The sequence below is a fragment of the Periplaneta americana genome, chromosome 3 (genome assembly GCF_040183065.1).
Source record: "Periplaneta americana isolate PAMFEO1 chromosome 3, P.americana_PAMFEO1_priV1, whole genome shotgun sequence".
Lineage (NCBI taxonomy): Eukaryota > Metazoa > Arthropoda > Insecta > Blattodea > Blattidae > Periplaneta > Periplaneta americana.
In genome coordinates, this window is record NC_091119.1 from 45,786,438 (window position 1) to 45,809,360 (window position 22,923).

Consider the following 22,923-nt stretch of genomic DNA (forward strand, 5'->3'; position numbering starts at 1 on the left):
TAATCTAAGAATCAGAAACCATATCGAAAATGCCTAATATTGTCGGACCATCGGATCTGTGCCCCTTCAGTGCTGTCGTTGTTCTTGAAAAAGTTAACGCCTGTACTCACTCCATTCCACCCACTTTCCTCCCACCACATCAAATAGCAGACTACGAACCTTGCCGAATAGGGATGTTGCCAAACTTCTGTCAAACGGTATTTCTTTCAATCAAAATACATCTTGTATTTCCACAATTTTTAAACCTAAATCCCATGTCTCGAATCACTTTCCATAGCGTTTCTCTCCAAACTTGGAAATTATTGCTTCTCTCGCAACCTTCAGTAATTTCTTCAATGTCAGAACTTCTTTCTGAACGGTATAAAATTCTTGTAGGCCAATCTTTCTTCTTAAAATATACATCGGTTCATATCATCTACAAGAATTAAAGATTCTTCCCTGGTGATCCTACCTTTACATCTCCTGGACAGACTCTCTCTCTCCTGATTTTCTTTATTAAGCGCTCTGACCTGCCTATATAAATTACATAACATGTTGTAGTAGTATTAGTTAAGTAAGTAATTTTAATACGTAATCAATTGAAATAAAATAAGCCTCACCAGTGATCGCAGCTGCTCTTTTCGTTGCCTTATTTATAGGAAAGAGATATTGACCTCTTTGTTTCTCTTCATCGCAAAATGCTATTACGTACTTGCTTAATAATATTTCTTTCGCCACTCCTTGCTACAGTGTTCATGTTGAATTGACAACACTGGACTGCAAGTGCAAATAAACTGTCCTGCAAGAAGGCTCAAAATTGTGAGTAGTGGGGGAGAGAAAGGGAGAGAGATAGAAAAGAGAGAGATAGGAATGCAGGGAGAGAAATGAATTACCGAGGCTGAGTAGGAATTAAGGTTCAGTTCGCATATCTTACGGGGGCACAGATCCGATGGTCCGACAATACCTAGGTATCATAAATATTGTGATAATCACAGCTTCAAATACCTGTCGATATTGTGTAATGAAATTATAATAACTTAACATACGTGTCAAGAAGTAAATCCTGAGTGCATCTTATGCATGCATAAATTTATCACTACTAAAAAACAAAATCGTGTACATACCTTTCAAATAAATCCACAGTGAGTGTAGCCTTCCTTCAATGATTTCAAAACTATTCATGTATGCAACACATCTCTTAAAGTGTTCAACTTGGAAATAACACAACATCTGCGCAACCTGTAATATTTCCAGTACAGTTCCCATGCCAGATTTTTCAAGTCTATTATTCATTTCATGGAATCCAAATTTCAAGTTTGTAGGAAACTTTACTTCATCATTTCTTTTCTGTTTCTTGCTTAAATCCAGACTCGTCAAGAAAACACTTTTTGAATCCAAAATACTGGTAAGAATCTCAATACACTCAGAAATAGTTTCTCCTTTAGGTTTTAGTTCTATTATGGTATAAATTATTATTACATATATTTCAAGTAACTGAAGACATTCTTCACCATTAAGTATTAAAAAATTATTTAATAATTCCTTCATGATATGCAAAACTTCAGCTTCAGTATCAATGTGACTGGAACTTGGACATACAACATGATACTTTTCCAATACTGAAACAAAGTTTTATGGATATAAATGACTGGTTGTAAAGTTTTAATTCTCAACCTAACTTTACAGTAATTCTACTTATTTACAGGTACAGTACTTTACTATTGTGAGATCATAAGGAGAACAGCTCTGACAGCTCTTCACAATGTTTCCAACATGCACTATCCAGCACCAAGAGTAAACTTTGAAAAATTTATATCTCTCGAAAGAAACATTTAATTTTTTAATGAAACTCATTCGAAATTGTGAGGTTTGAAGAGAGAATTCCGACACACCTAGATTACAGGCAAAGACAGTCGGCCATTATTAAACATGCTGTCAATGTTAGGTTTATTTACTAGATATTACATCAGCAGACTGAGTGACTATCGCCACAGACCACTATGCATGAGGTCGCAGGATAAAATCCTCGTAATTTTTCACCACCACCACCACCAAACACTATCAAACATGATACATCTAAATCAGAATGTACAAAATTTCTTGATGGCCATAGAATAATGTCAATTTCTGATGCCAAACAAAAATATTTTTTCAATTATTTTAGGTCTATGTAGTTAAATGCAGTGTTAATAAAATTAAAATCAAAATATTTGAGCTCTGAAACTTAATATTCATATTTCTTCATACATCTTATCGAGTACCGGTATTTGAAATACAAATATATTTCGGTGAATTTTTTTAAGTACCGTATTTTGTATTTAAAATACTGAGATGTCAGTATTTTACTCACCCCTGCCTACAACTTGGTACGAGTTTCATTAAAAAAACACATTTCCCATTAGCAACAACCCTTTGTAAAGCATATAACCTAAAAATTAATATCCTTAATAATAAAAAACAACAGCACACCACAGGCTTTCCTTTTGTACTCTCAGCAACGTGAGTAAAACATATGCTTGTTCTGTAGAAATGCGACAATACTGGTGAATTGCCTCTGTAAGACAACAGGCAGGTTAAGATTTGGAATTTTTTCTTCCTCATGTTCACACCACTGTCAGAGACGTTATATTAGAGCCCAACTATAATTTCTTAATGTATTATTTCACTATCACATTCCATCGTAACTACACCTCCATATAGCACAACCTTTCTTCTTATAGGCAGACAAGCATTTAACTCTTGTCTCTTAATGTGAAGCATGTACATTAATATGTAATAAAACTATTAGCGAGCAAGGGACATATTAAATGTTATGCTTTGGCATTTCTAGAAAAGTGAATTAAATTGTGCATTTTAAATAGATGTTTTTACTTTATATTGTCATAATTGTTACTCCATATATGTTGGACAGACAGAAAGGCAGACCGAAAAAAAAAGAGCTATTTCAAAAGCCATCTTCTTCTTACAAGAACGATATAGTTTGATATTTTATCACTGCTATCACTGCAGGCACAACTCTAAGAAGAGTGAATGTTTCCCCTAGAGGTATCCATTGGGGGCTCTCCGGTAGACTAGAAGATCTAGACTATGCAGATGATATCTGTCTTTTAGCTCATTCTGTTAAAGATATGAAAGCCAAAATGCAACAATTGGAAAAGGAAGCACAGAAGGTGGGTCTTCAAATCAATAGTAATAAAACCAAAAAGAATTGCGCATAGGTGCCAATCAACCTACTCTTCTAACTCTAAGCAGTGGCGTAATTGAAAATATCAAGGAATTCTCATATCTAGGCAGTATAGTCTCCCAGAATGGTGGTACAGAGAGCGATGTGAGAGTAAGAATAAAGAAGGCAAGATATGCCTTTGGGCTCCTAAAGCCTATATGGAAGAGTGCTGTCTATACAATAAATACTAAACTGAGAATTTTTAACACTAATGTCAAATCCGTCCTTTTATATAGCTGTGAAACCTGGAAAATAACCAAAACTATTATCAATCAACTACAAGTTTTTATTAATAGATGTTTGAGAAACATATTAAAAATATTCTGATCGGTCCAGATATCCAACGAAAACCTATGGTTAAAAACTAAACAAAAACCAGTTGAACTTGAAATTCGGCATAGGAAGTGGGGATGGCTGGGACATACACTTCGCCGACCTCCAGATGACCCAGCCAGGAAGGCATTGGATTGGAATCCGCAGGGCAGCAGAGGAATTGGCAGACACAAGATAACCTGGAAATGAACTGTCCTCACAGAAGCAAAAACGATGGGGAAGACATGGAGTGAGATTAAGGCGTTGGCCAGGAATAGTGTCAGATGGAGAAGCTTTCTGAGAGCCCTATGTTCCACGCAGGAATAATGGGAATATTGGTTGATTGATTGATTGATTGATTGATTGATTGATTGATCACCACAGGCACCACCGTCACCAGTCTGAAAATTATTAAGGTTGCCAACTACTTTTTTTAATAAGGGAGACAAAGGAATCGACAAAATTTCATTTAGATTATCAATAATTTCCGCACAAAAAAACTGACATCTCACATTTGTAGTCACAACTGAACACTATGTTAAATTACAACAAAAAGAAGATTATTATTAATACAAATTTTAATGTCGGACACATGTATGTAATAAGTAAATTCATGATCATTATGTGTGATCTAAAAGTCGTAAATTTAAAGAATATTTTAACTTGTGATCGGTCAATTATTACTCTCTTCTATTAATTTACTAAATATGATCTCACATCATTGATACACTGCCCAATACAGATATAAATTATACATTTTTTAAATCTAATTTTAAAATGAAAAATATATAAGAGTACGGTACATAACACTATAACTGTAACTGTTATTTCATACGATGCAGAGAATCCAGGAGAAAACAGAAAATTGGAAATCGCAATGTAATACGGAAAAATATGAGGGATCCTGGAAAATACGACAGAACTCGTAACTCGACAGTTACATCTTCGATTTGCTCTTTCATGCTACACAATGTACTAACATTATATACCAAGCAGCAATGAAAGCTTTACTTTGTTACCGTACCTTTTGAAAATACACATAATTATCAAGATGGAAATGTATCATAGGACTAATGTTTAAAAGCATTAGCCTGTGTGGAAATTACAAATTTGTAGTGGTGAGTTACAAATTTAAGATAGCTACTTGCGAGGTTGTTAACGAATACAAGCTAATTTATATTGTCTTTATCATATTTATAAATATTAGTCAATATTGAACATGAAAATAATTTAAGTATACTTCAAAGTACAGACAAAGCTGTAATAAAAATAAATTAAACCATAACAATGGATCGAATGTACATACCTTTCTTGAAACAACCAATTGATATTTCCAAACATGTACCAACATGACTTCTATCATTCTGCAAATTAAGTGGTGACCACCAACCCCACCATAGAGAATTATAAACAACATTTAAGTAGGATTTCAGTACTATTTTGTCTGCTGTATAAAGTATTTCCATTTCTTGATTGAGTAACATGAAGCTCTCCATAAGTTGATTCCATTTTTCATAAGCATTGAGAGTATTCCAGTTAAATTCCTGTTAAATATAATTTTAATATGACTATCTTCATACATTTATGAAATCAGAAGGTATGGATGTAAAAATACTTAAATTAAATATAAACTAACTTTGTTGTAATATGTGTGTGTATCCAATGCCTACTCACTTCACTTGCGTGATCTGGGTTCCACATACTGTGGATAGATGGCAGAACTGTGACCCATTTTCTAATTGTACACCACTTCGGCAGGTCACACTGTACATGATGTGTATCTGTGGAGAGTTATTTCGTGTACTAGGATGGGTGTATATGTAAGTGTTCGTGTAAGTGTAATGTCTGGAATGAGTGATGATGATGAAGATGAGGAAGGGAGAAGGAGAAATCCAGTGCTGGTACATAGCCTACTCCTACTTTGTTGTAATATTTATTTAACAAATTCAGCTTTAAAACAATACAGATCATGACTCATGAGTAAGAATAGTAAAATGCTTTTATTGTGAAAGAAAATTTTAAATGTATTTGGCAGTGGTGCCAAGCTCAAGAAGCATCACATACATGAGCACGCACGCACGCACACACACACACACACACACACACACACACACACACACACACACACACACACACACACACACACATGGATACTTTTCATTTGAAGCAAATGTAAAGGCATAAAGAGAGATAAAATGTGCAATCACATAATGTTGTTGTTTTCTAATGCCAGGCGTTTGACAATAAAGTCATTTGACCTCTTGCACTCCAATATTTTTCAAAGATATTATCATGACCAGCCAATGAAGCACAGATTTTGAGGTGTTCTGAATCCATTTCTTGGTTTGAGTTGCACAATGGGCAGTTAGGGGACTGATATATTCCAATTCTATGCAGGTGCTTGGCCAAACAATCATGGCCTGTTGCCAATCTTAATGCAGCAACAGACGATTTTCGTGGTAAATCGGGAATCAAGTGTGGATTTTGATGCAGAGAGTTCCATTTTTTCCCTTGAGATTGTGTTATCAAATTTTGTTTGTTGAAGTCTAAGTATGTAGATTTAATAAATCTTTTCACAGAGTAATACGTAGATTTAGTAACAGGTCTGTAAGTAGCAGTGCTGCCCTTCTTTGCTAAAGCATCCGCATTCTCATTTCCCAGGATTCCACAATGGGATGGTATCCATTGGAATACAATTCTTTTATTGAGTGATGTTAATTGAGAGAGCATTTTAGTTATTTCTGCTGTTTGAGATGAAGGTGTGTGTTTAGAGATTATTGATAGAATAGCTGCTTTGGAGTCTGACAATATAACTGCATTTTTAAATAATGTTATATAGGCTAATTAGACTAAAGACAACTAAGTTACTGTAACTATAGTAATAAATTAATAGTACACCATGTTCTTTTTCATGGCTGTACAGGTCTAGGAAATATCGTGTCAGAGGATTACCGCCCACTTGCTACCAGCCATAAATATAATAATAATAATAATAATAATAATAATAATAATAATAATAATAATAATTATAATAATAATGGTTTATTTAACTTGGCTGTTCGACTGCTGTCTCGTCGCTTTCACTTACTACCCGACAGTCACAGACTGAAAAATTCTGCTTCGACCACTGTTTATAATCGAACAAGGAGTATTTATATACAATACCTTTACTAAATATTCGTGTTGGGGGGGCAACACTACGAAAACCGAGGTAAGTGATAACTAGAATGAAACATGCATTAATTTCATTGGCGACAGAACGTACCCTACTGCATAACACTACCGCGCAAGCAATGAAGAGCTGTACAGGTTGCTGCCGGTATACCCGGTATTACTGATTCATTCCTTTTCAGATCAACCATTTATGATTTTTTTTTTTTTTTTTGGACTCTGATATTCCAGATTTCCTAATTTCTTTGGTATTTTAATGGATCCATGGTATTAACAAACACTAAAAATTCTATGATTGTTTTGACTGCATAGATTTTTTGTTTTGGGTCGTCAAAGAATAAAAAATTTTTCCCTACTTCTTGAGAAATAGGCTAAAAATGTCACACTCCAAAACTATTATAGCTCATTCGTTCATAGTGTTCTGCCCAAGGGCAGGTTTTTCATTGCAAACCCAGCATTCTTCAGTCTTTTCTATTTTCTGCCTTCCACTTTGTCTCCTCATATGATCTATATACCGTATCTTATTGTTGTCTATCATCTGATATCTTCTTCTGATTCAAACTCTTCTCCCATTCACCATTCCTTCCAGTGCATCCTTCAGAAGGCAGTTTCTTCTCAACCAATGGCCCAGCCAATATCCTTTTCCTCTTTCTGATCAGTTTCAGCATTATTCTTTCTTCACCCAGTTTTTCCAACACAGCTAAGTTTCTTATTCTGTCTATCTACTTCACACGCTCTATATTCTACATATCCACGCTTCTCTTTACTTCGTCGTAATGTCCATGTTTCTGCCCCATACAATGCTACACTCCACACAAAGCACTTCACTTGTCTCTTCCTTAGTTCTTTCTGTAGAGGTCCCAGAAGATGCTCCTTTTTCTAGTAAAAGTTTCCTTTGCCATTGCTATTCTCCTTTTGACTTCATGGCATCAGCTCATGTTACTGCTTATAGTACACTCCAAGTATTTGAAGCTGTCCACTTGCTCTACTGCCTCATTTAGAATTCGCAAGTTTACCTTTTTCACTTTTCTTATAGAGCTGATTTTTGTGTCATTTTAAAGTTCATGATGTGGGCTTACATTTTATATGTAGCACAATTAGGTCTACGCTATGGTATTTGTTCAATTTTTCAAAATTCAAAATTTCTCACTTTTGAAAAACTCAAAAACATTCCTATAAATTTCCATCAAGAAAATACATGTTTTTCTTAATAATGGAGAAAAATGCATAATATTATATTCCGAATTTGGTATAATCCTACTACAAATTAGTCTACTTGCCTCTATATAATTCCAGTCAATTAAATACTAGGCCCAGTATGAGTATTTTGTAGGACAAAAGAAACAATTTCCGTAGCATAAATTTTATAAGTTGGTGCCATCTACTGATGTGTATTTATAAACATCAATTAATATAAACTGAAATAGTTTGAAGTGAGTCTGCTAAATTGCTTCATAACTAAATGGTAAGGTGTCTAACCGCAAATCGAAAGGCTGTTGGCTCGAATCCTGGCGACTGCACATAGGGTAATTTAAAACAAAATATATCTACTTGGATTAACTTAAACGGGTGCGCTTCCATACAGGAGCAGCGGCATTTCCTCTAAGGTTAGAGCCCAGTTTATAATAATAATAATAATAATAATAATAATAATAATAATAATAATAATAATAATAACAGTCATGGGTGTGGGAAATTTTGAGCTATGTACCTAATTGTCCAGATTTCGAGCCTTTTAATAAACTACTTTATTCAATGATTTTATCTCCTTCACGTCATCAGATAAAAAAATTAAGGAATTATGAGTTTAGTCAGTACAAATAAGCATTAAACAATATGACAACATACCAATCCATTCAATACGAGAATATTATTTCGTAATGCACAGGTGAATGCACATTTGTCAAAACCATTCACTTCTGATACCGATTTTGTTGACTCAACTTTCTCACACAATGCTTGATAAATATCAGCACTTTTATTATATTTTCCCTGTATATAAGATTCCTCAGCCTTCGAAATAAGATCAGCAATATTACTTTTCAAACACGTATTCATTATTCTTTAGAAACAATCAACGAGTTGCAAACAATACTAATCTTTATGTCAAAATTGTCAAATAGGGTGACGTTCGATTGTTCGAATTATTCCGCAAACATGTTTAACAGTGTCGCCAATATGATTCTTGAAAACAACAATGCAGAAGTCACTGAACTAGATATAATCAATGTAAAGAGACAATTCTTGTGCCAGTATGAGGCTTCAAAGACCGCTAAATTCATGTATAAATGACACACATATGTAAGTTTTCACCTATTAAACTAGCACGGAAATGCATCAGACTTAGCGGAAAATTGTCTAATGTGGCTAAACTGATATTTGTGTACACGGAGTTGCCAATAGAGCTTTTTTTTTTCAAGCTAAATCTAGCTGTTTTATGTTTAGTCCCTGATCACATATCAGGGTCACAATATAGCCCCCTGAGGTGTTTAGCTCAGCGCCCTGATCAGGGCTTAGCGGCAAAAGAAAATCCATCCTGTTTAGCGGGGAATCTAGCTTATTTCTTTCGCTTAGCATGCGGGAAGCTTAGTTGGTTTGATCTAATTTTGGTTACTTACAAACGGCTTTTAAGGAAATCGCAGGTTCATTGCCGCCCTCACATAAGCCCGCCATCGGTCCCTATCCTGTGCAAGATTAATCCAGTCTCTGTCATCATATCCCACCTCCCTCAAATCCATTTTAATAATATTATCCTCCCATCTTATTGTACGGTTTCGTAACAAGCTGTTTTTTTTTACGGTGATGGGTTGTTAGCCCTTCGCCCAACCCCCAAGCTGGAGGACCTCTTATCGGCTGTCCACGACTGCTTATTCAATATATTCGCAGCTACCCTCCATATCTGGAGACCGTCTCCTCTATCTGCAACCTGAGGACACGCCATGCCATGATGATGGGGACCCACAATACATGAATCAATTTTAGATAAATTTATTTAATATTGTATAAATATTAATCTCAAACTATTCGTGGTAAGCACGTAATAATATGTTCTAATGCAGAGACAGGTTGAAACATGTTTCATCATGCAAGAACACGTGATCTGCTTATCATTCTTCCTTCCCAACCATAGAGCGCAGGCCTGGGTGACGCAAGCAGTAGAGGCATGGAATGTCTCTACCACTTGGTCCAAAGGATTGTGGGTTCTAGTCCCACCTCAGGCGCAGGTGTTGTGTTTGTTTTAGTAAAAGGGAACGAAGGAAAGAAAACAGGAAAACAAAGACAGAAGTAGGTAAATGAAGAAAAATATAAAAAACCATAGAGTTAGTATAATCAAATACTCTCTAACAATAATAGGTACTGTATTGGAAAGCTCGCCTCTTTAGCATTGCAAGGGTGGCAAAAAGTGCTGCCATATAGCGGCTTGAATGATACACTGCTTGTGGCATGCTGGGTTACATGAGGAAAAGCCAAGAGATGTGCATTCGGTATAAATAAGAAAATGCAAAGCTATAGTATAATTTGGAGTTGCTTTGTTCACAACAATTTAAATTAATAACAACAATAACAATTAATAACAGTATTCATAAAATTCGCGATCGAAATGTCGGCATAAAAGTATTTTTCTTCAAAAACCTCGCAAAAACGAGCAAAATTATATTATACTTTTTTGTTCGTTACATTTTAAGGAATCACATCCTACAATTAATGTACTACCTTACCTTCCACCGTGTGTATTTGTATATATATATATATATATATATATATATATATATATATATATATATATATATATACATTTTTTTTTTCTTGCAATGTGTGTTGTTACATCATTTGGTCTATCCGAAGAAAAATTTCTTCCACAAATTTCGTGATTCACTGAACTATTCACCCAACCTGCAACACAAGCTCTTGTATTCTCTTGCAATACGTTTTTTCTTTATTTGTATGCTGTACATTTCTGCCAGTTCATTAACAGTTTCCTGCAAACAGGACTGCAAAAATTCGATTTAGCTACCTCGATATCTCCTTTCTTGAGTAAGAAATAGCAAATGTCACCTTCACAATTCCTTCTTTTAGGCAGGCTTAGGAAATGATTCGTCATATTTGTCTAATTGTAGCTCTAAACTTCAAGCAGCTTGGAGACACGTTGTTTTCACCTTTAGATCGAACAGTAGAAAAGAAATTTTCTATGCAGTCTTGTTTTAACCTTCTCATAATGAATAGCCGCCCAGAACAAGATTGTAACCAGCAATACAAAATTCTAAAAAAAAAAAAAAAAAATGGGGAAAAACACATTGTACTGTACATACTTTTAATTTTTTAAAGCATGGTGAACAATCAGACATGTGTACTGATTTTGAAACGGTACAAGCATTACACATAGCACTTTATTAACAACCATTATTCACAAAAAAGTCAACTTATGAGAAATGAGGGTTACAACCTTGTTCTGGGTGGCTATTCTATTATTAAACATTTAAATTCATACTTATAATGTAATTCTTTCCATATCAATTTTAAAATCAGGGTTCATATCTATATCTATAAAATAAAGTTTACCTAAGTATTTCGACTTAATTAATTTGCCAAATAGCTTGAAATTGTAATGTTGTACTTGTTTACATCCGAGAATTTTTCTCCATTCAATACTATTTCATCCTTGATCCCAAGGCGCATCTGTTTGATTACAAAAAATAATGAATTTTAGTCTTTTATATGAGTAAACTGTTAAGGAATTATATTTTGTATAAAGAAAGTAAAGTAGATTTATGCAGTTTAGTAACTGATTCAGTTAACATAAAGAATAATATATTATTGCTATTGAATGCATTATCTAATTACATGGTAGAGAAATATCATCTGTCATTTCTGTCTGTCTGGAGCCTCCTTGATGCAAGATCTAATACTACGTTTTTGGGATCTTCGAGGTTCTTTCATTTTGCTTTCAATTTCATTCACATTTTCTGAAGAAGGAGCTCTTAAATTCAGTGAAGGAATAGCTATTCTCTTCAGTCTGCTATTAAAGCAAAATGTTAAATGTAACAGGCCTATGGTTGATTTTAAACTTCGAAATACTATACTTTCCCAATTACACTTCATTTTTACTTACACTTGACTTGTCAAATTTATTATTGTTATTGAAGTCCGGTAATCTAAAGTGATATGAATATATTTTGTAACTTTTATACAGATACTATGTCATTCTTATTTTAAACTTCTTGTCCAGAACTCTCTCGCCTATGTGTATATTTTGTAAATCTGAAGAACAATCTAGCACCTTCTGCACAGAACAAACAATTTCACATTTCCCTGACATTATGTGCAACAACAATGAGAATAATCCTTATGACCACGGTGCGAATTAAGATTTCTGATGAGGGAGGATAGAATCCTAGATAGAAAATACCACACTTAAAATTATTATTATCCTCATTCAATACGGCTCAACGCTTGGTTGCAGAGAGTTTCTTGTCTTGCATCTTGATTATAATAATAATAATTATATCCATGAGCATGTTTAAGATAAGATGTGTAATTCCTAAGTTATTGATTGTTGTCAGCTTGCCGGTGATAATACATCAATATTATAAAGTATACTCATATTAAAACAGTTGCATTTTATGAGGGAAGGATAGAAGTTATCCCTGGCAGGGATGTTAATATGAATTTATGAGAGGGGGATAACTTTCCAACAGGGGGGAAATCCCCCCATCTCCCCGTTAATTCGCACCCTGCTTACGACTTACACTGATATAAAGAGCATTCCACGTTAAGAAACAAGCATTGGTTTTATAGGCCTTACTAAGTAGGGAACATTATAGAAGCCATGTAATAGGTAGGCGTTTCTATGACAACTGGTCATTTGATGGAACAGCCCCATATGCTCAATGCTTTTTTCTTAATGTGAAATCCTCGGGCTTTAACTACCTAGGAACAAAAATAACAAGCAATAAGAACCTAGGTGAAGAAGTAAGGGAACAGATGATTAAAACTAACACAATATCAGGATTTTTAAGAGACATTATTTGGAGGAATAACTTTATGACCATAGAAAGCAAAATTCGAATCTACAAGACATGTGTAAGACCAGTTTTAACGTATGCAACAGAAACCAGAGCAGAAACAAAAAAAACTGAAATGATGATGATAACAACAGAGATGAGAACGCTCAGGAGTATTACGGGTTACACAATACATGATAGACAAACAAATGAGGAAATTAGAAGTAAATGTGGAATACAAGACGTGACAAAATGGATCAAAGGAAGAAGAAAAGGATGGAGAGATCACATTTCAAGAATGACAGATGAACAACTTCCAAAAATCGCGATGATAGGAAAACTAGACACCCCAAGACCTTTGGGACGACCTCCTAAACAATGGAAAGAAAGCTGGTCACCATTATCAGAATAGGCAACGTTGGAAAAGACAGGATTTAATCCTACAATACGAAGAAGAAGTAAAAGAAGAAGAAGAAGAAATCCTCGGTAATATTGCTTATATCACGTATTTGTTGAAGACCAAACTCATGTCACAATGCACAATGCCTCACGTTATCCTTTGCCTACAATCCCTGCCCGCTCTGGCTGTAGTGTCATGTTTGACCGGAAATATCGGAATTCCGAATCAAGAAGGCTGCTCTCTTGCTTTGAACTAAGAACAGTTGTAGCATGCGTAATGACATGCATATGACGAGTAATAGATGGAATGTAGATGATTATTGAATGACTATCATACCCGGTATTATTAAAAAAAAGTTTAATTTTTTTGGTTTTCCGTATGTCACAGGATTGAAACACGTAAAAAGAGAACACGCAAACATGGACATTAGAAATGGCAATTTTTTATTTGCCATATCTATTTATAACTGGAATTTGTCTTACGCATTGTTTATCATCACATCCTACCCCTCAGCTCAAATAAAGACAATTTTATTAGTACCTGTTATTGTAGGTTTTCAAGACAAGAAGAAACCAGGATTAATTACGAATATGTATACAATATAATTAAAATATTGCTTGGCATTTCTAGGTTCACTTTCAAAAATACCGTACTGGTACTTCAATTTCCTATAATGTTAATAATGCTACTGCAAAATATGTAATGACTCTATTGTTTTTAAATGTAACATATTCAAATATTATTTTAGTATAGGCATAATACATTCATTTCAACCTCATTAATTGCTGATTTGTTCTAAACAATGTTTTATTTTCGTTTGTTCTGCAGCTATTATGAAACATCTGGTGTACTCTCAGTTATAGAGCGCTCTAAGCCTTGACCATGGCCAATTGACCTATATACTACATCACCAGTGTTATTTTTTCCCTCCTAGCCTGTCATTTGTACATTGCACCGCAAAAGTTTGTTCACAGTTTCACTCTTTTCCTACACTTCATTCTCTGCTCTCTACACTGATGTCAATCAAACTGTTTAATTCACTTACTTGAGTATATTTAATCATATAACTTAAACAATGGAGATACAGTATAACTAATGAAACTAAATTATTATAGCCTTGTGATACTATTTTAAAATGCAGAGTGTATTTTTCCTTTTTCTGTACCTGCTGTGTGCCAAGAATTTCATCCCTTTGCTAGCTCAAGTAACAGTGAGTTGAGCAAATTATTTTGTGATATTTTAGCAAGTCAATTGTCATGAAAAATTTTTCAGAGGAAGACACAGCAGCAAAGCTTTACCATTATTACAAAGATGGTATGTTTCAAACAATTATTAGATTATAGGACAGTTTGAAGTAGGCCTACCGTATATTCAAATTCAGTTAAATTATTACATTTACCATTAGATTTATGTGTTAAACCGTTACCGGTATTCTAGAAATTCTATTTTGTCTCTGAATTTATGTGTTCACTTTAGCCATTTCTTTTATGTACTGTGCGCGTGTATGTATATAACAGGTGAACCGTAAGTAATGTCATTCATTTCAAGGGATTATTCCTTGAGATGTTTCAAACAAAAAGAGTTTTTGCTTCCTTTCCGAGATAAAAATTGTTTTATATGAAACATTAGATCAAAAACTACTTTGAAATGAACGTGTATCTTTTGTCTTTAATAAGTTGTCTCGAGTTTTGTACGTTCTCCGGAGACTTGTGAATTGTGTCAGTCAGTAAGTTATTATGAATGTATATTTTTGTCTTTCTCATTGTCCTTTACCATATGGTGCACACATCTGGGGCCATTCGTCTAGTGACAGGAAGATTTTTATATTACAGAAAAGGACTTTACGTATCATGGCAAGAAAATCTCATTTTGATATTAATACCGTTATTGAAATGAAATTTGTGAAAAAAAAAATGAATTCATTACAAAAATGATTGTCAGCAAACGAAATTCTGAGCCGTTTATAAATACCAGAAATATTAAAGGCAGGCCTATTTTCAGTTTTGAAATTCACAAATATATACCGGTTCAATTTACTCAAAATCTAGACATGGAGTTGCAAGAATTATCGAAATTACAACTAAAAACTAACCTTCTTGCATGCTATACTGAGCATACAATTAATAAACTATATACCGGTATTCGGATACAGCAACAGCCCATATAATTTTATAAATAAGCATATTTGGCGAAGACCATGTTGATGTGAACTTCTTTACTTAATGATTTGTGAATTTCCCTTCTCTTCAGGAAATTGGAGAAATATCATCAAAATGTTCCAAGAAGAGCAAGGTCAAGATGGCGAGAGGTTTTATGATGAGCTTTACCTCTGGGTAAGACCATCTGAAGAAAATCTACACTTCATCGAACAACAAACTCTAAAATATGGGTGCAGTCGGCTGGTCAGCATTGGATGTGGAAGTGGACTACTGGAATGGCTCATACACAAAGCCACCAGTGAGGACGTGTTTATTATTTCTTCATCTTAAACTGATCTTAACTAACAAATTAATTCATACTTTATGTTTTCAAAAGCGTAGTTAGTTCATTTGAGAGAGCAATTACGTACTTATAAGAAAGCAGCAGGTTCGATACTAGGTACAAGCAGGTTTAACTATAACTTCCAGTACAGAAAGGGGGCTCACTAGTACTGGATTTTCTTCTTTGGACTAAGTCTGCCAGATGTCCACCGCTGTGGAGTAATGAAACGAGCGGGATCGGGTTCAAATCCTGGTTGGAGTTTATTCTGGCATTTTCCCTTAACCAATTGAAGCAGAATTGCTGGGTAACTTTCGGCATTGGACCTCGGACTCATTTTGCCATCATTAATTCACATATCATCATCATCCCTACAATAGCCCGGGTTCAGTTCACAGTGCGGCATGCAGTACTTGTACAGGAGCATGGCTGTTTGGCTACCCAATCATTCACAGAATAGCCGTGGTAAGCACAATAAGCCTTAGGCTGCAGTGCAAGCCTTCAGGTCCCTCCTCCGTGCAAGAGAGAGAATAAGAAGTCTGCCAGGTCATCCTTTTGAGTTAAGTTTAAGAACAGAGTAGTACTAGATAGCTATGGTACAATAATGTCACTAAGAGACATTTCTGCTTGACACGAACATTTTCCTTAGGCATAATATTGTCCATCTTGAATCTTGCGTACACTACTTTTAACACTTGAATATAAGTACCGGTAATTGATTAACTAGAGGACTTACTTGTGTTAATTATGTAAGTCTGTGCTGCTTACAGCTGTTTCGGTAGGCTCTGAGGATGGTGTGATGAAGCACCGAAACAGCTGTAAGCCGCACAGACTTACATAATTAACACGAGTAAATCCGCTAGTTAATCAATTACGCATAATATTGCATATCGCACACCCAGTAAAATACTGTTGTAAGTCGAAAATCACATATTTCTTTCGTAAATTATTTCCAATGCTGCTTTAATAGCTGGAGGTATGAAATTCTAATAATAAAATAGTAAATTATCAAAGGTTCTGGTACCTATTTAGTAAAGTATTTTTACAGCAGTATTGTACTAGGAAATAGCACATCTTTACGAATCACAATTTTCGAGTTACGACACTATTTTACTGGGAGTGCGATATATGAAAGTTTTTTTTTTTTTTTTTTTGGATACTTGACTAGTTTATCTTTCACACATAATGAATCCAGTAAATGTAGACCTATTTACTGACAGAGTCGTCACCAAGGATGCACCATATGAGGTTGGTCTACATTACACCCACGAAGAGATGAGATGATCATGATTTGTTGGGATACCACAGGGGAACCCAGAGAAAACCTCTGTGTTCAAGGCGCCTGCAGAATCGAATCTCAGTGGTAGCAAGATGGTTAGAAAATTATAAGAAATGGATGGACGAGGAGAGAGAAAAATTGAACATGAAAAATAGCCAGTTCTGAAATCTAAATTACCTTGGGCATGCATTCATAGTTTAAAGCACTCGCTTTTGTTGAATTGTTTACTGAGGGTTTGAGAAAACATATGTCGTGCACGTAGATAAAAATAAAAAAAAACGCGTAAAAATTAAAATCTCAGTGGTAGCAATTGCTACAGCTGGCTACCCTCTATGGGTGCCCTTGTCTGTGTTATCTGAACCACGGGCTTGAACAACACAAGTCATAAATTGGGGATATGCTGGCAATCGAATCCAGGTCTTCAGGATTATGAGTCCAGCTCTCTAGCCATTGGAGTTTCCATGGCGGCATATATGAAAGTCTATTGCATTATTTATTTTTTTTTCAGTCAAACGAAAGACGACGAGATTGAACATTACTTTTCGGTGTGAAAAGTCAGCACTTCAAGCCATTCAGATAATGGTGCACCTATATAAAACTTGTTTGATTATATGATGCGAAATACAAATTGTGGTATAACAAGAAACGACTTTTCACTTTTTTCTTTTTTTTCTCTCTCTTTTCACATGTTCAGCAATTTAGTCAAGTTTAAGTAAATAGTAAAAATGAAAAAATGGCATTTTATTCAAAATCGGCTCTAAAGACTTTTATTAGTTATTCTATTTCTTTCATATACTGCCACGGTGGTCCAGTCCAGAGGCTAGACTTATAATCCTGTGCACCCGGGTTTTCTCCTGGAGTTCCAGTTCCCCCGTATCATCTCAACAAATCTCCATCATCTCCATCCAAGAAGTTGATTATTATTATTTACATAAGTACACCGTGTCCCACTTAGAGGGATCGAGAAATAAATGCTAATCATTTAAAATTAGATGAAGATATTGTTTTGATTTACATCTGACAAGATGCAGAAACTGTCCAAGTTTATGCACCAATGGTTTAAAAACAGTTGCATGTTCATGCACATGCGCACTAACATTTATCGTGGAAACAAGCCTGGCGCCATTCAGTAGAACATTCCCTCATTGGACCATTCTTCTTCATCGAGGCGACAGTCACAGGGAATGTGTATCTGGACATGTTGCAGAACTTTTTTGTTGCTCAACTCCTCCCAGAATCGGTTTTTCAGCAACATGGGGCTCCACCCCATTACTATGGAGCAGTGCGTGGCTTCTTGAATGCAAACTTTCCCAATAGGTTGATCGGAAGAGGAGAACCCTTGCCTGGCCACCTAGGTCAACCGACTTGATGCCCATTGACTTTCTTCTGGGGCTTTGTGACAAGTGTTGTGTACCAACGTCACTATCACCTTTACTTTTTAACTTCGCTTTAGAATATGCCATTAGGAAAGTTCATGACAACAGGCAGGGTTTGGAATTGAATGGGTTACATCAGCTTCTTGTCTATGCAGATGACGTGAATATATTAGGAGAAAATCCACAAACGATTACGGAAAACACGGAAATTTTACTTGAAGCAAGTAAAACGATCGGTTTGGAAGTAAATCCCAAAAAGACGAAGTATATGATTATTCTCGTGACCAGAATATTGTACGAAATGGAAATATAAAAATTGGAGATTTATCCTTCGAAGGGGTGGAAAAATTCAAATATCTTGGAGCAACAGTAACAAATATAAATGACACTCGGGAGGAAATTAAACACAGAATAAATATGGGAAATGCGTGTTATTATTCGGTTGAGAAGCTTTTATCATCTAGTCTGCTGTCAAAAAATCTGAAAGTTAGAATTTATAAAACAGTTATATTACCGGTTGTTCTGTATGGTTGTGAAACTTGGACTCTCACTCTGAGAGAGGAACATAGGTTAAGGGTGTTTGAGAATAAGGCGCTTAGGAAAATATTTGGGGCTAAGAGGAATGAAATTACAGGAGAATGGAGAAAGTTACACAACACAGAACTGCACGCATTGTATTTTTCACCTGACATAATTAGGAACACTAAATCCAGATGTTTGCGATGGGAAGGGCATGTAGCATGTATGGGCGAATCCAGGAATGCATATAGAGTGTTAGTCAGGAGACCAGAGGGAAAAAGACCTCTGGGGAGGCCGAGACGTAGATGGGAGGATAATATCAAAATGGATTTGAGGGAGGTGGGATATGATGATAGGGACTGGATTAATCTTGCACAGGATAGGGACCGATGGCAGGCAATGAACCTTCGGGTTCCTTAAAAGCCATTTGTAAGTAAGTAAGTAAGTTATGTACCAATGTGATACAGTTGACACTTTGGAAAAACTGAGACAACACATTATAAATGCAGCTGTGCTAATCACTTCACAAATGCTACAGAACACTTGGCGAGAGGTTGAATACCATTTACATGTCTGCAGAGCAACTCAAGGTGCACACATCGAGTTGCACTGACCATTCTCCGAAACTCGGAGAGTTTTCACATCAAGTTATACAAAAAGTTATGTTAATAAACCTTTATTTATACTTTAAATTAGCACTTATTTCTCGATCCTTCTAAGCGGGACACGGTGTATATGTATAAATTAAAATTAAGAAAAAAATAAGACTTAAAATATACAGAATTCGTACAAAAATCAGTGGTCAAATTGGGCCAGTATGAGCTGGTATGGCATACTGGAAGTAAAATAAGATGCCAAAAAGCATACCAGGAGTAAAAATTTAAAAGTGACTTATTTAGTGAAGCTGATCCACACAATCAATTATGGTAACCAATAGTATTGTCATACTCTGTACCTTCTCTTAGACATTCCTGCGGTAGTGTATGTCTTATATAGGACGTTATTTAGTTCGTGTGTGGGAGCAATATCTTATTTAAGAAATCCCCAAAAGACAAGACAAGTCTCTGCATACCGGCAGTAATTTATTTCCAATTCAACCACTGACAAAAGTATTTCTGTAAGATTCTACTACAGTGTTGTTTTAATCGAATAAATTCAGTTAGGGTTACATTAATTCTACAAAGTGATTCATATAGAACTTAGAATATGAATCACTTTGCATAATTAACCTAATCTAACCGAGTTTATTCAATAAAATCGAAAACACTATTACAATTTTACATAGCTACATTTTATATCAACTCTGGTAAACTTACTGTTAATTATTTAGAAGAAAGTGGAATGGAAATAATTTTCACATGATTTCATTTAAGTGTGTCCTTTGAATACTAGTTCAGAAAAATAAATTGGAATCAAAAATATCATTGTTTTGTCAGAGTTCTTATTACATTGTGTAGAAATTGGGGTGTAACCTGCTAACGTTATTTGGAATGATCTTCTTGGCTCCACTGTCATAGCAGTGTTACTTGAATTTTCAGTCCGAAAGTAGTTGCATACAGAAGTTGGTCGAGCAGAGCATTTCTGGTACAGGATTTCTTCACAATAAATAGGATGGTATTTAAAGAATGGTGCTGGGCACCAAAAATATAAAACACGACTTCAAGTGACAGACAAAGAAAAATCTGTCTCTAGGCTGCATGTTACAGATCTGGAAGTAATTGGCGTTGAAGTGGATCGGTCATGGTGGGAGTCTGGGTATGCACCTCCCACATTTCTGCCGCTGTACTATGCGGACGAGGTCCAGGCCTCTGATGTCATCACCAGCAGCAACTCGACCCTCCTGTTCTGTTACTTTAACAATGGACCTGCATTTACCGACTATATGAAACGTTACAATGGCAACTGCTTCATCGTGATTGGCCCTGGAGAAGGCAGAGGTACACATACAAATCCATCACCTTTTAACGTCCAGCTTGAGGACCAAGCAGCGTGGAACCTGGTGGCCTTCCAAGAGATACAACACACCAAGGATTTCATTACTGTATATGTCAGGGCCCAGTACATACAAACATAGCACTTACAGACTGTAGTTTTCAACCTACTAGAACTACAACTACTAATTTATATATAAATAAACCGGATCAGCTAATCAGTTCTCAAGGAAATGTTAATATACTCGGTTCCTGTGACTCACATTATAGTGATAAGTGATAATGTATGAGGGAGTTATAACGGTCTAAAGCATGGTATAGCATTATTCTCTTTACTGTCACTTATTAGTACACAAGCATTCATGCATTTTGTGCTGCTATCATGCATTTCGAGTGAAAATCTTTCTCAGCATATTTGTAGCTGTGCCTCACTATTAAGTTGTCTGGGACATGTGACTAACTCACTACTACAAAACTAATAATAGTACATTATGCAACGAGCCTATAATGGTAGTAATTAAGACGCGAGTATGTTTCATAATTTTCATACGAGCATCTTAATTACCATTATAGGCAAGTTTCATACGACTTTTTATGCTCGACCATATTTCTAACTTGAAATTATTCATAAGTATTCATGTTATGGTTATCTAAGTGAAGAGCGGAACTGACCTTCTAAATTGTGAGATGTGCACAGATGCAAAAGTATTGATTTTTTCCGAGGAACGAATGTAATTGACCTTGATATAATCTAGAGAATAACATGAACATTAATGTAATCTTCATCTTACGACGTTTGGTGACGTATACACGTCCGTTGATTTGACATAGGAAGTCGCAGGTTCGATTCCCGCTCGAGGTTGTGAAATTTTTCTTTCATACCATGGCATGGTTGTGACTATAATAGTATTTAAATTCATGAACATTAATATTGATATAACCTGGAAATTGATTTAGAATTGAAAAACGAGATGACAAATTGAATTTATTTGAATATTATTTACAATTAACGCTAATTATTATAGTAACAGAACATAACCTTCTGCGACAGTATTGGATTTCCAGCCTCCGTGACGTTTCGCTAAGTGTTTTTCGATTGCATATCCGAGAATAATCGATACTTGCAGTTTTATAATGGTACAATGGTGATTTCTCATTGGCTGAACAACTGAACTATAATGAATAGGTGTACTTTAATGAGGTGCATTAAAGGGTTACTACCAGGTGTATAATTACTACATTTCGGCATGGTCGAGCATAAAGAAATTATTGAACAGTTTCTTTTACAGAAGCACATGAAAACGAACTTTAAGAAATGCTTTGTCAAAAATCTGACACGCATTATATGGGATATTAAATAGTGCCATTTTTACGTCACGTAACAGCTTGAAAGCAGGCCATGTATTGGCAATGATCATCACTCTATCCGTGAAACATGGCAGGCAAGACTGAATTATTATTAATATATTAATAACAGTACTCAACCATTTCATAGCAGTTACTAAAAATATTCTCTGCTTCTATCTAGGCATAACTTACACCTCCTTAAAATTTACACGGAATCCTTGGTGCTTATGAGAGAAATTTCTTCCCAGTACTTAATACAGTATTATCTTTCCACACTTCTAAGGTGTGACAATTATATTTATACACTTATTCCTTATATTTTCCCAGAGATACAGTCACAGGATGTGAAATTGGGAGAGGTACTTTCGGATTCATCTCTTCTCTTCCATTTCCGCGTCTTTATCTTAAACAAACAGGCTACTTTTTGTTTGCCTCCATGCTGGTTTCCAGATATGGAGTTCCGGGTTCGATTCCCGAGCTTGGCTCTTGAGAAATTTTCCTTGAAGGAAAAAAGTTACCTGGGTGTCTATAGTCTGAAAATTTGTATGAATGCGAGTGTGCCAGGTCTTCAAATAAAATACAATATATCAGGATTGTCTCTGGGTAGAAATCTGAACACATGTTTCGTCACATTGTTTACAAGTAACGCCATCTATGAACTCAACCAGAAAGCTTTAAGAGACATGTTACAGAGTTAACAATGAATTTAAAAAAATTATGGTCCTGCATAGGCCTAAACCCAAGTTTCGTACCGTACATAAATAATCGTTAGTAATATCACACTCAATTGATTGTCAGCAACTGACCAACTTGCTTTTGCAATAAGTGGCACGAAACATTGCTCATCTGAACTTGGAGCACTCATAACTTCAAAATATGTCGAATTTCCTTAGAAGCATAGAATGA

At 35.3% G+C, this 22,923-nt stretch overlaps 2 protein-coding genes across 4 annotated transcripts in view; one reads left to right on the forward strand and one right to left on the reverse strand.

Moving 5' to 3' along the window:
• The window catches only part of LOC138695995 (uncharacterized), a 42,090-nt gene extending 33,266 nt beyond the window's left edge, over positions 1 to 8,824 (reverse strand). For both annotated transcript variants that reach the window (XM_069820451.1, XM_069820449.1), the window contains exons 1-3: positions 8,534 to 8,824; positions 4,821 to 5,058; positions 1,104 to 1,598 (exon numbers count right to left, since the gene is read on the reverse strand). Coding sequence is in view for 1 of the 2 variants with exons in the window: in XM_069820449.1 (XP_069676550.1) it covers positions 1,104 to 1,598; positions 4,821 to 5,058; positions 8,534 to 8,743 (943 nt within the window). In the remaining variant the exon portion in view is untranslated. The remainder of the gene's footprint in view (positions 1 to 1,103; positions 1,599 to 4,820; positions 5,059 to 8,533) is intronic.
• Positions 8,825 to 9,850: 1,026 nt separating this feature from the next.
• LOC138695998 (uncharacterized) lies at positions 9,851 to 21,224 on the forward strand. Of its 2 annotated transcripts, none has more exons than XM_069820457.1 (3): positions 9,851 to 9,970; positions 15,338 to 15,544; positions 20,446 to 21,224. In XM_069820457.1, exons 2-3 carry the CDS (start codon positions 15,361 to 15,363, stop codon positions 20,811 to 20,813), a joined length of 552 nt encoding a protein of 183 aa, XP_069676558.1. In that variant the 5' UTR covers positions 9,851 to 9,970; positions 15,338 to 15,360; the 3' UTR covers positions 20,814 to 21,224. The 2 variants fall into 2 exon arrangements, with proteins under 2 accessions (XP_069676558.1, XP_069676557.1); XM_069820456.1 differs by lacking the exon at positions 9,851 to 9,970 and adding an exon at positions 14,210 to 14,401.
• The last annotated feature ends 1,699 nt before the right edge of the window (positions 21,225 to 22,923 follow it).